Source organism: Dermacentor albipictus, chromosome 1 (assembly GCF_038994185.2).
Source record: "Dermacentor albipictus isolate Rhodes 1998 colony chromosome 1, USDA_Dalb.pri_finalv2, whole genome shotgun sequence".
Lineage (NCBI taxonomy): Eukaryota > Metazoa > Arthropoda > Arachnida > Ixodida > Ixodidae > Dermacentor > Dermacentor albipictus.
In genome coordinates, this window is record NC_091821.1 from 168926015 (window position 1) to 168944359 (window position 18345).

An 18345-nucleotide genomic window follows, 5' to 3' on the forward strand; every position below is an offset into this window, starting at 1 on the left:
TATCCCTCAAAAGGAAAGTGTATAACAGCTGTTTGTTACCAGTACTCACATATGGGGCAGAAACCTGGAGGCTTACGAAAAGGGTTCTGCTGAAATTGAGGACGACGCAACAAGCTATGGAAAGAAGAATGATCGGTGTAACGTTAAGGGATAAGAAAAGAGCAGATTGGGTGAGGCAAGAAACGCGGGTAAATGACATCTTAGTTGAAATCAAGAAAAAGAAATGGGCATGGGCCGGACATGTAATGAGAAGGGAAGATAACCAATGGTCATTAAGGGTTACGGACTGGATTCCAAGGGAAGGGAAGCGTAGCAGGGGGCGGCAGAAAGTTAGGTGGGCGGATGACATTAAGACGTTTGCAGGGACAACATGGCCACAATTAGTACATGACCGGGGTAGTTGGAGAAGTATGGGAGAGGCCTTTGCCCTGCAGTGGGCGTAACTAGGCTGATGATGATGATGATGATGATGATGATGATGATGGTGATGATATAGACGCCCTCATGCTTCGGGAACGAGAGCGACCGCGCAGGTTCTACGTGTCCTCAAGATCCACTCGAGATCGAAGCTATTCCGGAGGGGACGTTTCGCCGGCAATTTCGCTTCCCGATTTCCGATTTCCCACTTCTTTCCACTTTTTTGCAACGGACGCCCATCTTGACGTCCGTCCGAATGGGTTCAAGGCGAAAACCTCCTTCAGGAGGTTCATATCGTCGTCATCGGTAAAAAGCAGACGCATTGTGACCACAGCACCGACCACACTACTGTGTTTTGCCGCGGAAAACGTGACATGCATCGGCTTGACATGCGGCTTTACACCAAGCGAACGAGCGAAATACACTTGGGCGCCATCTCGAGGCGGATACAGCAAACATGAGCAAACATTAGCAAACCCTCTTGTTAAGCCTACTGCGTCGATAATCGAGAATGTATATCGCAAACAACGCCCATTTGTCACCTGTGCGCCACTGTCGAAGCATCATCACACAAATCTAAAGCAAACACGAGCATTAGTGGGGAACGAATGAGTCGAACAGTGCAGGCCGACGACTCGATAGATGCGAAGCGGGCTGCTCTCACTTCGACTGGCGCCGCCATGTTGCCGTACGTAAGGCTCCCCTTGCGTGCGTTAGCGTTCACCGCTAAATCTCGAAAATAGCGTACGTACGTAAGAGCTCCAGCACCGTGTACGTACAGCACATGCGCAGTGTGGTGCACGCAACGCTAACGCTAACGCTAACTCTAACTCTTTGCGTTTGCTGCTTTACGCTATACTAAAGCTGTCTACTAAAACGTGAAAATCGCCCGCCGCTCCACTGTGGCTTAGCGGGCCAGCTCGGAGCAAAGCGTACCGTAAAGACGCTCAACTAAAACACTCTATTATAAGGACGTGCTGCTTCCCTCTGAAGGGAGGAAGACTACAAAGCTGCTGCAGCCTGTGTAAGTAGCTCTGCCTGCATTTATTGCTATTTTCTGGTCATCTAACTGGCCGGAACTGTTCAAGACGTCGGACGACTCGAAAAGATACCTTCCGTACCGGAGACCGAGGGGTACTGTGCCACCCGTCACCTCACATGGTTCTAGAAGGACCCAAGCTTGCACCGACAAACACTCCGCCATGACCTCTCAAGGGGTGACACCGAATGAAACACGCCACCTTGTTTGTACAAGCCTGCCTGACTACAAACGACAATACACAGTGCAATCTGAGGGCGAGTCAACAATCATCGGGGACCGCGACGAGGCGAACCTTTCAGACGTAGATATGGGTGAGGCTGGCTACCGAATCGTGCGCAATCGTAAAGGCAGGACGGTGGCCATTCTTGTGGTAATCACTGCACGTCAGAAAGAGCTGATTTGAAAATTATAACAGCGCTAACACATGCAACTACAAAGGAACAAGGACGAGACACAGTGTTTTTTCCCGTCCTTGTTCCTTTGTGTTTGCATGTGTTAGCGCTCTTATAATTTTCAAATCAAGTGTGCACCAACTCGCCCAGAAAGAAGTTTTAATCAAAAAGACGTGATTTAAGGAAGTGAACCCTATTATACTATATTCTGAGATTGAAACGATTCTCGGTGGAGTCCCAGTCAAGAGCCATCTCACAACGCAGCGAGCATTGCTCTTGGATGTAGAGACAGAGGGACAAGCTAACGTCGTTTTAGAGACCAAGAATATCGGTGGCATGCCCATACCTTCCCGTGTTCCACACAGTTACATGAAAAACTTGTGCATTGTTACTTACACTGGCTAACCTCCCTGTCTTTCCTCCTCTTTGTCTCTCTCTCTCTCTCTCTTGTGCATTGTTAGGGGAGTCCCAAAATGGTACTCGGATGAAGAGCTGCTCTCCTATCTGATACCTCAGGGAGTATATCATGGGCGAAGAATCATCCGTCGGATCCAAACCTCGTCATCTGAATGGGAGTCAAGGCGCACTCACTCTGTCGTTCACACATTTGCTCCAAATTCTGAGTTCCCGGACAAGATTAACCTCGGTTTTACGAAACACGAGTTCGTCGACTGTGTGGAGACACCACCACATTGTTTTAAGCGCCAATGCTTCGGACATGTAGCTAAGTACTGTCGTGGGTAGCAGAGATACAAGTGCTGTGGGGAACCTCGTGTCTTTAAGACGTGTGCAAGTAAAGACAGTTTTGTGTGTGCAAACTGCCGCGGCGATCACCCAGCTAGCTACGGCCGATGCCCTGCAAGGACAGCTGCTCAGCGAAGAAATAAGATGTCTGTCTTGAGTCCAAAGCATGCAACCGTGCCATTGAACAAGAAGAAGACGTCCAGCGCGCCACAACTAAGTGGTTTCGAAGCAGATTACACATCTAATTTCTCGCGTCTCACACCGTCAAAAGAAGTTATTGAGCCAACGCAACTGGTCAACGCCGCTGGAGAACATGTTCCAAAAGAGTCCGAAAAGCGCACCTATGCAGCCGCAGTGAACCGACCTCAAGTACCAGTTGGAAGCACTCAGCAGAAAAACTGCCAACACGTGATACGCGCTCTGTTCACGGAACTACACTCACATGTCACGAAAATGCCTGCGAGTTCAACGAAGGATATGCTGGAAGCAGTGCTGGCTCTTGAGTCAGTAATACTCTGCTCTACTTCCGCATACCCTTAGTAGCATAATGGCAATTTCTCGCCCAGCTGGCCCATTCTGCCGTTCAGAAGTGTCCTTAATGATGCAATGGAACTGCGGTGGTATTATACAGCGTCTGTGCGAATTTAGTCTTTTCCTTCGAGACATGCCTATACCCATGCTAGCCCTCTCAGAGGCTGGTCTCCCAAATGGAAGGACGATCCCAGGCTACATCCAACATGACAACGCCAGTATACCTTCACTTCCAAATGGAAGTGCAATGATATACATTAGGTGCTAAGTACCTCACATCACCTTACCAGTGCAAGACCTTTGCTGTACCGCCTTGGAAGTCGCCGCTGTGCAAGTGTGCCTAGGAAACCGAAAACTCAGTGTGGTGTCGGTGTATGTAAGTACACGAAGGAAGGTCTCCATGGAGGCGTTTCTAAAGAACCTTTGCATTCGTTGCCCTTCGCCCAGAATAATCTGTGGGGTCTTTAACGTACTTCATTCTCTTTGGGGAGAAAATATATATTTTCGAGGCAAGGAAATTCCCGCAGCAGAGGGATGTTGCAGACTTATGTGTGACGAACGATGGCAAACCGACTTCCTTCAGGCTACCAGATTCATGAAGTGCCATAGACATCGTATTCCATTCTACATACCTTTTGGTATCATCAACAATGGCCGCAGACAGGATGGGCACCAACCATTTCCCAATCTTCACCATCATCACTGGATTTCAGACTGCTGGTCGACCATTATGTACTGTGACAAGCTGGGATACATACAGAGAAACGTTGGATGAATCCCCTGGTGAGCTGTTCTCACATATGTTGCGGAGAAAGAGAGTGGTTACTACAGTGTTGAAACTTCCCGGTGGTTTCCCTACTCCTGACTTGAAACTAATGTATCTCTGCGCAGCGCATATAAGAACAGAGCGGAAACTAATCAGAAAAAAGAGAAATCTCTCTCCGAAAACTGAATAAAACAGGATAAACGCTGTCGTCCGCCGTCACACAAAAAGGCTAAGAAGAGTTCAATGGGCTGCTTTCTGTGAGAGCTTGTCGGCATTTACTCCCATGACCAGGATATGGGCTGTACTCAATAGCCTAGCCATCCGAAAAGATTCGCCCACACAAGCCATTCGATTCACTTGCTTTAAAGCAAGGAAAAGATTTACGAACCATTGCAGATGATTTTGCAGATGTAAACACATCGGCAGATCAGCAGGAATGGCGAACCCTCTGTCATCTAAATCTTTCCATGCGATGGATACACCATTCACCTTTCGTGAGTTGGATTTGGCACTTAGCAGAATAAAAAGACGGTGTGCTGTAGGTTCCGATTTGATCAGCAATAAAATGCTGACACTTCTACCATACGAGTGAAGGCGAGCTCTTCTGGACATATTTCATCCCGTCTGGAGAACAGGAGAGATCCCTGAAACATGGAAGACAGCATTGGTGGAGCCACTGCTCAAGTCTCCAAAGGATCCAGCGAACCTTGCCTCATATTGACCAATATCGCTAACATCATGCGTGCCAAAGTTGATGTAAAGACGAATATGTACGAGATTAACTTGGTATCTTGAGCAAGGAAATAGACTGCCATCGTTTATGACCGGATTTCGCCCACAGTTGAGTGTTCAGGACAGTGTCTTGGATTTACTAAGCCACATCGAGCACCTTCGCGTCGATGGCCTTTCGACACTCGTCATCTTTACGGACGTTGCCAGAGCATATGATTGTGTGTTTCACACTGGCATCATCAATGGACTGCAAGCTCTGGGTGTCTCTGGAAATGCTCTTCGATTCGTCCATGAATTTCTTAAAGAGCGACATCGTTCAGGTTAAGCTCGGAAACATGAGTGAAAAACGACGCATTTCTTTCGGCGTCCTACAAGGAAGTGTCCTATCTCCCTTGCTTTTTAACGTTGCCATGACCACCCTTCCAGACGCACTGAAGGTAGACTGTACGGCTGTTAAAATGTCCATCTACACAGATGACATCTGCATTTGGATCTCGGGGTACCAGCACAGACGTTTGACCCGGATAGCCCAGGGTGCAATCTCCGTCATCGATCGTGATTTATCGATGGTTGGCCTATTTTTATCAGTGGGAAAATCTGCCTTCATGCTTTTTCCGGGAGTGAGACGCAAGTTAACTCGCCTTTCGCCGAATATTAGAGGTCATCAAGTTCGCCGTTTAACTAGTGTTCGATTCCTGGGCATCACCATCGACAGCAAGCTACTATGGCAACGCGCAGTTGAAGATGTTGTGGCTACATCAGTGCAAAGAGTCAACGCACCTCGTTGCATGGCAGGTGTACGTTAGGGAAACAATCCTATGTATATGCTTAAATTAAACGCTGCACTGATAACAAGCCGCATTCTCTATCATCTGCCGCTGATATCACCATCACCGAGCCAATTCGAGCGCTTGGAGAAAGTGCACTGAAATGGACTTCGCTTGGCGATGGGAGTTCCTCATGCAGGTCCAAACAAGAAAGTTAATAATGAAGCGGAGTCTCTTCCACTCCACATTTTGGCATCTCAGGCTTTGCTGATGCAGCTTTCAAGATTGGGCGAGTTCCCCTCAGGCGCGGCGCTTCTCCGGTGGTTAAGAGCAAGAACCCGCTCCCATTTCCATGCGGCGCTGAACACCTTTCGATTTTAGGATTGCAGTGGCCTAAACGGAATCACCTCGACCCGCCATGGTCTTTATCGGACGTTACATGCAGCGTCAGTGTACCCTACCTGCAGGCGAAACACACCATTTCAACTGCCGAAGCAAAATTTCTTGTGCTAGACCACTTGAGCACAGCGTTTCAACGCCACCTATACAAGTGTACACAGACGGGTCAGTGTGTGCACAGACAGACAGCCGCGCAGCGTCATTCTGCATACCCTCCCTTGATGTGTCATGGTGTGGCCGCCTGGATCGCGTAGTGTCGTCTACAACAGTAGAAAGCCCCGCCATTACCGCGGCCTTGCGAAAACTTCGCACTTATTCGGCACGCGACGTCGTGGTGCTGACGGACTCAAAATCATCGTTACAACGATTACACCGTGGCTTACCTCGAGGCAAGTTTACAAGGCAATCTCTGGCACTGATCAAAGTTATAGTTAACAAGGGATTTAACGTAAAATTTCAATAGATCCCATCCCACGTAGGAATTGAAGAAAATGAAAAAGCTGACGCTTTTGCACGCCGGGCACCGACGTGTCCCGAAAGTAAGAACGCCAAAGAAAGATTTTTCAGAACCCTAAGAATGCAATCCGCATTCACTTTAGGCAGATCCACCAGACTCCACACCCAGCCTGTGTGACCCATGGACTTATTCGGGAAGAAGCAACGCTGTCGTACCGCATCCGTACCGCATTCGAACCGGCTTGGTTATTCAAGACTGGACGATGCGCTTCCCCGTTCTGTGCCCTCTGTGGTGAGATCGCCGACATCGAATATTTCATTTGGATATGCCCGCAGTTCGACACAGCAAGGAAAGCGATGGTCGACAGCTTACAAAAGAATGGTGGTCTTTCGCACAGAACCTTTGCAGACGTTGTTTTCCCCGGAGGGCCTGCGGCAATCAGGAAGAGTGCACAACGACTGATGCTTGCCTTCATTCGAGACACGGGGCTCTTCGACGCCTGGTGACGCACAAAGTGACACTCATAGGAGGCTCAGGTGGAACAATTGCCGGCTATGTATGCCAGGCTAACCCCGTCTGCTGCAATACCATCACCTCCCTCTGAGTTTTCCGTGTTGAGTAACACAGCATGAAACGGCACCACATACACAAAGCCAAAGGCTTGCGGCTGCGCTACATTATAGCTTGATCCTGATGTCTTTACTAGCACGCTGTTTTATTTTATAGTGTTCCTGTGTTTGTGTTCTATTGATGTGACATTGAGTGAGTGAGTGAGTGAGTGAGTGAGTGAGTGAGTGAGTGAGTGAGTGAGTGAGTGAGTGAGTGAGTGAGTGAGTGAGTGAGTGAGTGAGTGAGTGAGTGAGTGAGTGAGTGAGTGAGTGAGTGAGTGAGTGAGTGAGTGAGTGAGTGAGTGAGTGAGTGAGTGAGTGAGTGAGTGAGTGAGTGAGTGAGTGAGTGAGTGAGTGAGTGAGTGAGTGAGTGAGTGAGTGAGCGAGCATCCACTCACAACAGCGTTCCGTGTTTTGCATGATATAAGTCTGCTTGACTTTGTTGTGAAACATTGCTCTGGCCTTTCGAAAATGCGAATTCGACCCCCTTTGCATTGTTAATGCTCTATGTCTGCGAACTTTGCTGCAAGCATTGTTTGGTGGTGAATTCGTACCTGAGGAAGAAGAAGACGTCCACGCTCCAGTAGCCTGTTATAACAAAACTGAATCCCAGTGTGTCGGCAAAACGAAGAATGTTGATTGTTCTGGCTGAAAAAAGGAGGTTTAGTTTGGATGACAGGTATTAACATGCAGCAGCATTTTCTCTACTGTTCTATTGAAGCACTTCGCAACAATTAGAGTTTTGAAGTTGTTCAACTTTCTCGACAATATCTAATAGAACAACATCTTGCTACACAGCCTCGTCGTGTCAGTTTGGGGTACAAATGTTTTCTGCCCTGCTGAAAACGTACTTTGCTTCACGCTAGCTTCATCGCGCAGTAAAAAAGAAGAAAGCAAAATTGAACGGCAAACTGCATCTCTGTTTCGCACTGCTGAAGCACATTTTGCAGTATGTATAATGAAAGCCTACCCGAACTCTGTTGTTTAACTTCGGTATATTCTACAAGGTCTCAAGCTTACTTTTCTTGAGGCTGTACAGGATCAAGAATAGGCTCAATATCATACATTTGCGTTGATATGGGGTGTCACTTATAAGCGCAAAGGCTAACGGTGATGTTCGCTTACTATTTCGTTCCACTCAAGCAAATGGTGAATCGTAACGTCTTAACTATGCAACTATTTAATGCGAATTATCTCAAATTTATTCTGAAGAATGTAGCAGAAGTTTATTTTAGATACCTGAATGAAATTATTCCTAGAATTCTAACAAAGGTCCGAGTTCAGAGACATTACTTTGCACTTACCCAAAGCTAAGTGGTCGAAGAAGCTGTACGAATGACCAAAAACAATTGAGAATATGGCAAAGATACGTATGCCATGAAGAAACCTGTAGGAGCTGGCTTCCGATTCCTTTGAATTTTCTACGTTCAACAGCAGTTGTATATTGGCTTCTAATGAAAAAGCACACAGTGCTCTCTGTAAAGGTCCTGAAGAAAAATATATTTACAGTCAGTTTTTCCAGAAAGAGTATTTTGCTTACACTTGTACGACATTATTGTAAGCATATTGTCCTGACCTTTCAACAAAACATGTGCCTGAAAGGAGCTTGCTGAAGAGTTACACGAAAGTGCTGTCGGATATTTATTTCCTTATGATGGTGTCAAACCGGCTGTAATAATTAGCCTCCAGTATCTAGCTGTAGCGTCTGCTTCTATTTTTAACATCTCATCGCAGCCTCACACACATTGGCTCATGTGCGAAACTGGCCGATTGGTAGCACTCTCCACGAAGCTGTTTCTTTGTACTGATATCCGCAAACTGTCCTTTGACGAAATGAAATGCCTGTTTGGAAAACCTTTGCTTGAAGCAGATGCTTTTGCTTGAAAGTTAAAAGTTGTTTGTTCAAGAAACTTTGCGCGTCGAATATTGGCACATATGGGTTATGATGTTGGTTAAACTTATTCGACCTCTCACTAATAGCACCTTTCCTTTAACATGAAATTTAGCCTTATTTAACAATGTAGGAGACACTGATATCAAATATGATGCCAACTATTTTTTTTCTAAACCTTACAATATAAAGCGAACACAGGTGGCCTTTTAAAAGATACTCTTAAAGTTAAGATACAAAATGAAAGTCCAATATGTTCACACATAGTTCGAACAAGCACATTGTACAGCACAATGCGCACAATTTACACGGCCATTGTGCCCACATTCATGTTAAATTATTTTAAAGGAAAAAATAAAAGAAAATAGAACGTGGTCACGCACTGTGCACACGTGTGATCCACAACGAGCTACAACACGTTAAACTACATTTGAGATTCACTTCCTGCAGATATAACAGTGCACCATAGGAATGTGCAGATATAGATAGTCACAACACAGCATACAACAACCCCCTAGTAATTATGCGCACGTTCTGAGATATTTAGAAAATCTCTTACGGTGAACTGAGGTAGGGAGTACTTCGCAGGCTTGAGGAGCTTTCAGCCTAAAGAGATTGCAGCTCCCACACAAGCTCTGGGTATTCTTACGGTGCCATTATGCTGCGTCTAGTTATTACGCACAATATTGAGTGCCCTATATACGAAGGCCAACCGTTAAGTGCTAAAAAATACGCATTACAACATCTATCCCTAAAGGCGTCAATTGCTCTTATTGAAAGCATTGACGAAGAAATAACATTCGGATATTTTTGCGTGAAACTCTTCAAAAAACCTTACCTTTCTTGATTTGTTGCTTTGTTAAGTAGTAGTCAAAGGTGCTACTAGCGGCGATCACTATTGCAAGGGTGCCCAAGAAAGCCCTGAGAGAGAATAGGAACGTAATAATTGCAACTTTTCTTCGATATTGTCGGGATGAATTTTTCTTGCACTATTATTAGCTAACTGACATATTGAAGAAAAGTTTTTTTTTTCTTAGGTTAGCAGACACTGCCTTACAAAGACCACGCAGCTTTGTAAGAAAGCTTGAACTTGCTTCGGCTGGCGATGGGCTGAATTCAGGAAATCGCAGCTGAGGACAATTCACGAGAGGCAGGCGCCTTGGCATTGCCTTCACTGGTTGCATATTGTTGTGTCTACAATACCTGTAGTAGTTAGCTATGAATGCATTAATTGATTTTTGGCTGTTATTTTGTTTACTGGTTGTTTGCCGCCACCCATATTGGTTGTCTAACATTGTGTGTTCTACCTGGCTCTTGTAACCTGAAGGCGTTTGTTAATATTGCTACTACTGGTTGTCTATTTGTACCTGAACTGACTAGCCACCGTTGTTGTATTGATTGGTTATAGTTACCTTTATCATTTGGACATCGTTGTCTGTATCCATTTGCTACCGTTGCCTGAAACTATTAGTTATAGTGACTGTTCCCTTACTCATCGGCTACTATGGAGGCATCGAACAGTGAAGTAACGCCCAGCGACATGCGAGATCAAGAACTGTTCTTCCGTGCTATCACACACGATTTTGCCCCGTTATTGTTACAGTGCAGTCCACGTCTAGCAGTAAGCAAAGCTTCCTTCATCCTCATGGGGAGAACGTACTCCATCGCGTTCTGAATGAAACAACAAGACTTACACAATTGAGATCTGTGTGATTGTCCATGGCTTTGGCTCGTTGGTGACGCAATCTCTGACCTTTACGCCGACCAAACCTCCGAGAACTGACGGGGAGAAAAAAAAACGAATTAGGTGAGTTGTCATGGCACCATTTTCACTTTCTCGCAGTTAAATGCAATTCCGGGGTCTTACGTACGTGCCAAAACCACGATCTCGTTACGGGGCACTGGGAGACTTGGGATTAATTTTCACCACCTGGGGTTCTTTAAAGGGGCCCTGAATCACTTCTTATCGAACTCGAAAAATGCATTTGAAGTAAAAATAGACTTATTCAGAAATATTTTGCCGGTTCTATGCGTTCAGCAGGAGCGGAGTTATTGGCAATCAAACATCTGCTTCCGCTCCTTCAATGGCTTGCACGGCGAACGTTACGGCGGAACTGGGCGGGCCAACAACGCTGCGCCTACATAACGTCACCATGGCGCGCCGTCCTAATTTGATTTTGGATGTTCATGTAGACGCCACTACTTTTGAATCATTATGCAAAAAAGAGGTGAGCTGTGCAGACAGGACACAAGAGAAGTGGACAACACGACACGTGTTGTCCACTTCTCTTCTCTTGTGTCCTGTCTGCACGCCTCGCCTCTTTTTTGCACAATGAATCCTTACCAACTAGCTCAGCTTTCTGTCGTTCTATACTTTTGAATTTGGCGCCTACAACGCGCCAAACGCGGTCGTCCTGAGTGAGCCGCACTGCGCTCAGCCAGCGTAGCCCTCGCTGCACCCCGCGGCGCCCGCAGGGTTCCACGCTACGTAGCGGACCGCAGCGACTTGCAACTTTGTGCACGACAGGGCCTCAGTGCTCGCTAGCGCTCATATGCTCCAGTCTGGCCGTGCTACATGGTGCGCAGCAGCTTCGTCCTGCACCAGCTTGACTGAAGTACAGTAGCCACATCGAACTAACGCATTTTGATGCGCTATAAATAGCTCAATATGAAGCGAAACCTGGCAAGGCGTCTAACCAGGAGTGGCCAGGAATGAGCGCGCTCTGACAAGCATGCAGACTGTTTGACCTTAAGTTTCGCGGGGTTTGAGGCTAGCTGAGGTGTTCAAAACTAGTCGAAATTAGCGAGGCCCGGCGGCTACGACACCGATAAGCAAAGTGACCAAAGTTTAATTTCTACGCCGGCGGCCGCAGCAGAGCGTAGGAAGTACGTAATTATTATCCAAATTGGAAAGCAAACTCGCTTATTTCAGCCTGTTTATTAAACTGCGTCCGAAAATATACACAGTAACACTAGGAAGAAGCGCACTGATCCAGACGCCCTTCTTGTCTGATGTCAGCTCCTGCCCAATAGCAATCGCGTATGGCTATCCGCTATATTGCGAAATAAAGCGTCAAGAAAAGATTGAGGAACAGGCTTCCGTTGAAAAGACAGTGTTTGAGAAAAAAGGTGACTGGGCACTCCGCTTGCGAGCTCCACGCGCCGCGCATGACTGCAAAATTTGGCTGAGATCTTTACAGCAGCGCGTGATATCCGCAGACCGTCTTTCTTTATTTTTCTCCAAGTCCATAGGGGATGGATCTGGATCGCTTTAACGTGCACCTAATGGACGGTACATGGGTGTTCCTGAATATTACCCCCTTCGATATGTGGTCGCCATGGCACTACCACATGAGAAGCTGCTTGTAAGACTAGAGGAAAGGCAAAACAAGAAGGCACAATAGTCGCGCATAGGAAGCTCGGCGTCCTGTAAACACATTCTCGCTCAAAAGTCGAGGCTCCATGCAGTGGTTTACAAAGAATAGGGTGCATATACTCACTCGCATTAATGACAGTCTCAGTATCTTCCTCGTTGCAGTCATTGATGAAGCAGATGCCTAGACGGGCACCGTCAACCATTGATGCGTGTGAGCTGCCGATAGCGAACTCCACTATCTAAATAAAAGGGGAAAGAAAGACCCGAATCGTACCGGAAATCAGGGCTCGTGTATTCCAAAAAGGGGAAAAAGAAGCAGACTTTAAGCTGGAATCGCTCGTAACAGCAGATCCCAGCCGACTGTGATGTTGACATGTATTAGCAAAGGGGGTCGGCAAATGGCACACAGCACTTAGGAACAAAAAAGTTCGTAGATTCTGTCCCAGATTCATGGCTCAACGTAACAAATGCTTTGTAACCATTCAGGTGCGCAGCTACACTTATGCGAAACGGACGCAAACAATGACAAAAGACTAAGGGTTGACCGATGGCATAATAAATACTTACTTCTACCCTCGCCAGAAATGCGCGGGGTGTAAAGCAAAGCTGCTGATAGAGGAGTTGCAATACCAGTGCTCGGAATTTTCCTCCAATACACGAACCGACATACGTCGACTTCTCGCTAGAGTTGTAAAGACAGGGAAAACACGAAGGATTGGAGAAAAAAAAGGGAAAGGAAACTGCTTTCTTTTTCATCTTTCCAAACCTCACGCCTCCAAACCAAGAGAGAAAAATAAACAAAATTTTCTGCAAGAACTTCTAGGCATTATAATTAGCTGGTGTGCAAATGTCATAATCAAAGAAACAGCTTCCTAACAAGATTGAAACCAGTGGTATGTAGCCTGTAGTACGTAGTATGTAGTGGAAAACAAGTTAATTTAAAAATCTGTCTATAAGTTTATGTTTAGTTCCAGTATTCATATCTAATTTCATAGCAGTCTGTCCAGGCCTGAGATATGGAAGTTAAAGTAAGCGAATGCAGTGGAATAGCGGCAATACCTATACATCGAGAAAACACTCGCCCGTTAGCATGTCGGTTGCTAGGAAATACCACCGTTATCTGCCAGCTGACGGCAGATGTCTCAGTTCGAGAATCTGCGTACAAAGCTACGTAATAGGCTCTCAGGTGAACAAGGTCGAAAGCTTGTATGTATTGTGACGTAGTAGTGAAGGCGAAGAATACAGTAGCAAAAAAATTAAAAGCCCTTTCACTCTGTGAAGATGGAAGACCAGCCAAACTGTATTGCTCAATAACTATGTTAAGTTCTATGTGGCGATTAGGCTATATTAGTTGAATAAAGACACAAACACTTAACCTTGTTGTTTGTTTAATTTTTTATTTGATTTTCTTTATTTTAAAAATTTTTCTTTTTACTTTACACATATACACTGACGTTTCGACATGCATCGTCATAGACTAGCGTTCGGGCAACGGAGTTCATCGCTCCGGCGCATTATTTTTGTCAACATCTCGAAGACATTTTTTTTCCAGATCCTAGCCATAGGCAGCTTCGCTGTACAACATCTCTTCTTGCCTTTGTGCCTGGGACTTCGAATCCCATGTGTGACAAGCGTAGTTCAAGGGCACGTTACAGGTCTCCGAGCCCACAGGGGTAAGTGCCATTGGGCTTGGACCCTTTCTGCACATCACCAGGATCGGCTCAAATTATGATTTGTTTTTGTCGACATCTCGAACACATCATTTTTCCAGATCCTAGCCATAGACAGCTTCACTGTAAAACTCTGTATCACAAAACTAACTCTTTATTGGGCGAACTGGGGCCCCTAAAAGCGAGTGGCATTCAAAGCACGATAGCGGCGAGCACAGGCGGCGACATCAAAAATCTGATCAGCGGTTCAAGTGTGGGTTGGTTTTTATACATGACTCGTCAAAGGTTCGAGCCTAAGTTACCCCTCTTGCCCGCATGCCTTCCAGAAAGTACTACACAATTCGCGTCGATCATACAACCAGATTATACAAAGTTCGATGACAGCAGACAACGGATAGTGCTATCGATAGTATTCGAGAAACTTCCGATGCATACAGGAAAGTCATGCGCCGAGTGATAACGTTTAGCATTTGTTAGCCATTGAAAAGCGGTCGAAGAATGATAAACGAGTACACGTGTCAATATATAACGCAAAATGAATGCGCAGACTGCCTTATTATTTATTGATCGGGTTTGCTGTCTCCAAGTAACGCAAGGGCTATAAGAGAGACGCCAAAGTGCAGGAATGAATTTAGACCACTGGATGTCCCTTAGCGTGCATCCAATTCTCGGTACGCTAGCATGTTTGCGCGTTCCATACGAAGCCTCCTCCACCGAGAATCGAACGCGCAACCCCATGCATACAACGTCATAGCCACTAAGCCACCACGGCGGGTATCGACACAACTTCAATCGATGCGATCGATCAGTGATCACGTGCTTCCGCATCCTGTGGCAGTCACTCAGATACGAAGTGACTTCTTGCCTACAGTTTTGAAATTTGTTACGGTTAGTGCAATAGAGTAAACACTTTGACGATTTCGGCATCTTCATCTGAGGTACAGACGCTATTTTTTAATATAATTGAGCAAGTAATATAAGTACGATGTGCATAAATATTTGCCATGTTTTTCAGTGGTTTATATATTTACAACTGTTATTAAGTAAAAAAAAACAGATAAAAAAGCGCACTTCTTTTAGGTCACTCAAGACTTCCGAGAATTTTGCATTTCTGCTCATTGGCCATGGTAGCGCCGCTATTGAGCACAAGCTCATGTATTCAAGGGGTAGGCACCTATGCACTGTTAATTAGGTGCGCATTGAGAAACAGGGAGCCAAAATTGGTCTGTCTAATACGACTTCTCACACTCCCACATCAAATCTGCAAGTGCGTTCCTCCCCGAATTTCGCCTGACGTAACCAAGATGGCAGAGCGGCTATTTACCGGCTAGAATCTGAACTAAGGTGTCAGTGTGCGGATTGGCGCAAAACTGCAGCTACATTACGTTCCTTGCACTATGAAAGTATACAAAACTTGTCGCTCAGTTTCAACAGTGCTACTATATGGAGTTCGGCTATCTTGATAAGGGAAATACTAGAACACTGCAGGGGTCCTGGCTCACCCGAACGCCAGGGCCCGGCCCGGCTTGCTGGCCGGGCTCGGGCCGGGTAAGCAATTCTTCACTCGGGCCCGGGCTGGGCTTAGGCCTAGGAGCCTCTGGATTAGGCCCAGACATGCTATTTGCAACTCCACAAAACTACAAACTATAAAAACTCATCCCTATGCAAATTTTAGGTCAGTGGTGCCTGTCGGTTTATGGGAAAGTCGAGGCAGGCAGGCCATGGCACAGCAGCTGTAGTACGCTGCGCCGATTAGTGTATATTAGCGGCGCTCTTCGTCCGCGGAGAAAACGGTGTCAATGGTCAATCGCGCCTGCTTTACGCCCCGCCTTCTAATGCGATCAGCATTCCTTGCCTGCTTCATGCACTTTTTATCTATCTATATAAAGAAATGAAATTCTGGAGTTTTATGCGCTGAACCACTAAAAACATGTAGTACGGCCGTTCATACCACACTTTAAAGCACGAGCATGGTTATCAACGGATATACTTTTCTATATGTTCCTCCATAAAGGGAAGCAGGCGTTGTGCCACTCCCGTAGGATGTTGCCAGCCAGATCCCTCTCTATTTTTTTTTTACTGTTCATTGATATGTGGGTTTTCATGCCAAATATAAGAATAAAAATGTCGCAGTTTCGCCCGAAAGGCAAAGCATTGAATGCCATAGCAAATTAGTAGACAACCATACGAAGTAAGCATAGTAGTCGGCCATATAAACTTGTTAACACTCGCTTGCTTACTAAATTAACAAGCACAGGTCAGCGCGCACAGGCAAACACGCACAAATGACACTCGATGACCGCGGACACTCGCTGTCAAAACGGTGGTGTGAGGAAGCGCGGCAGCAGCAGCGAGCTAAGTGACCTTCTTGCTGTCTATCGCTCCAACGAAAACGAAAAGCCGAGGTGCACAAAGATCAGGATATGGGCCCGACCCTGCGCACTTTTTGAAGTGTATGCGCAGCGAGAGCTGCGTTCAAGTCGGGCAGTGGTGCTATCTTTGTTCAATGAAAGAACACCGTCACTCTTAGCACAGACATCTTTAGAGTTCTATATAGCACTTGGCGAGGCTTACTATTTGCTTACCCCAGTACAGAGTAGCCAACCAGCCACTTTTCTGGTCAAGGTCCCTGCCTTCTATATTTCTTTTGTCTCTCTCTTGAGTGTAAATGAAATACGTGGAAAAGCCTGCTTACTGAATTTCATCGCGTGTACTATCATAATATGTTTTCATTATAATTGTGCATTACTGAGAAATAAACTCTGAACGGCTTATTTGCATGTTTACAAGCACACAAATAGACGAAAATTACAAGTAACAGTAAAATAAATGAACGACTGTGCTGTGAATGAAATACTCGGTAAAATTTTTTTATTCCTACTTCAGTGCCCATAATTTGATATCCCTTGAAGCGCCATCAGCCACTGGGACATGCTGGCTTCTGACGAAGCATGTCAAGTCTAATGCACATACTGGAATTTTTTTTGTTATTATGATGTGAATTTAAAGGAAAAGTTCGCGCCTTAAGGGGCACAGACTACGTCTGGTAGAGTAGCCGCTTTCATGCTTTTGTGGACGTACTCAATTCTACTTTATTTTTTCGTCTTTTCCTTTGAGATCCGCATGACATAGGCTGTCAGTGAGTAGTCTACCTAAAACTATTGTCTGTCTCCAACGGCAGCATTAGTATAACGAACACATGTGTTCTATCCAGCCGTTACGGTGCGTCTTTCAGTCACGTGCGGGACGGAAAGGAGATATAGAGGAAAAAAAAAAGAGTTCTAAGGAAAGGCAGCGGGGTTGCGTCCGGTACATGTTACCCTATGCTAGGTGAAGGGGAAACTGAAGGAAAGGGAGAAGAGTAGGGAGCAACAAGTGATGCACACGCACATAAAACAGCGTCCACCTCGCAATCAACGGTGGTCGCAGAGCCAAGTCCTGCTTAAAAAAAGTGCGGCAGGGCTCTGGTTGCTTTCTTCGCTTACCCGCGGATGTGACATGCGCAGAGCTGATGCTAGGTAGTCCATGGGCCGCGTGTCGTTGGTCATAGGAACGTACATGTTGCAGTACTGGCCCCGGATCTTCTCGTTGCCGAATTCGTCGTGCACGAGAGTCTCGACGCACTCGTCGAACGCCCCCAGGTCTGCAAGAGTTCCTTGAAAGAGGCCTGTAGGATACTTGCCGGAAGCGTCGAACACTGGGGCAGAGAATCGGAATACAACGTACTTGCTACTGCGCATCGGAGCAGCCGTGTCCTTATTGCAGTCTCATGGTCGAGGAAAATGAATGAATCAATGAACGAATGTTTGATTCACTTTGTATGTAATCCTAGGACATTGAGGACCTCCCTTCAGTCCTTAACATTACTGCTAGCATGCGATCGTGCAAATGGAATTGAAGCACATATATTGTAGCAAATGATATACAGGTTGTTTCCGCGAACAATTTCAAAATTTTTTAAATATTCCCTGTCGTAGATAGCAGAATTTTAGTCCATGAGCTAGTCTACTCAAAGAGGCGGACATTACTTGCACAAAAAATTCAAATGCATAATTGACTAATTAACATAAATTCACTAATAAGTGTTTGACTAATTACCTTATGGGCCATGTTGCAATATACAATTTCAGCGGGTGAGACTGCAAGGCATATCCACACGAAAAGAATCGTGTGGATGACACCATTTACGACATACGCGCCGTAGACTTCCGCTAAAAATGCACTGTCGTTCCAATTACTTTCTTGACAAAACGTTGTTTTATGCATTGAGGCACACAACTAACTGGAATGTCAATGCATTTCTCCGCAAAGTTCGGGGATTAATATCTCAAAACTGGTGTCACCCTGAGAATTCGTTGCAAGTGGGTCCACCTTACGAACTCCCCGGCTAGAAGTTGTAAAATGCAATATGTTCCATAAGACAATTAGCTTAAACCTTAATTAGTAGATTTTTGTTAATTATTTGATTATGCATATCAATTTTTTTTTGCGAGTGATGTCCGCCTCTTCAAGTAGACCAGCTCATGGAATAGAATTGCACTACCTGCCACAGG

The 18345-nt window shown here is 45.7% G+C and overlaps 1 protein-coding gene across 1 annotated transcript in view; it reads right to left on the bottom strand.

The window, feature by feature from the left end:
- Positions 1 to 18345, bottom strand: part of LOC135905725 (nose resistant to fluoxetine protein 6-like) — a 113374-nt gene that overhangs the window by 20789 nt on the left and 74240 nt on the right. The window contains exons 3-8 of the mRNA XM_070538791.1: positions 17278 to 17489; positions 12247 to 12361; positions 10441 to 10525; positions 9585 to 9667; positions 8160 to 8342; positions 7410 to 7503 (exon numbers count right to left, since the gene is read on the bottom strand). Coding sequence (XP_070394892.1) covers positions 7410 to 7503; positions 8160 to 8342; positions 9585 to 9667; positions 10441 to 10525; positions 12247 to 12361; positions 17278 to 17489 — 772 coding nt within the window. The remainder of the gene's footprint in view (positions 1 to 7409; positions 7504 to 8159; positions 8343 to 9584; positions 9668 to 10440; positions 10526 to 12246; positions 12362 to 17277; positions 17490 to 18345) is intronic.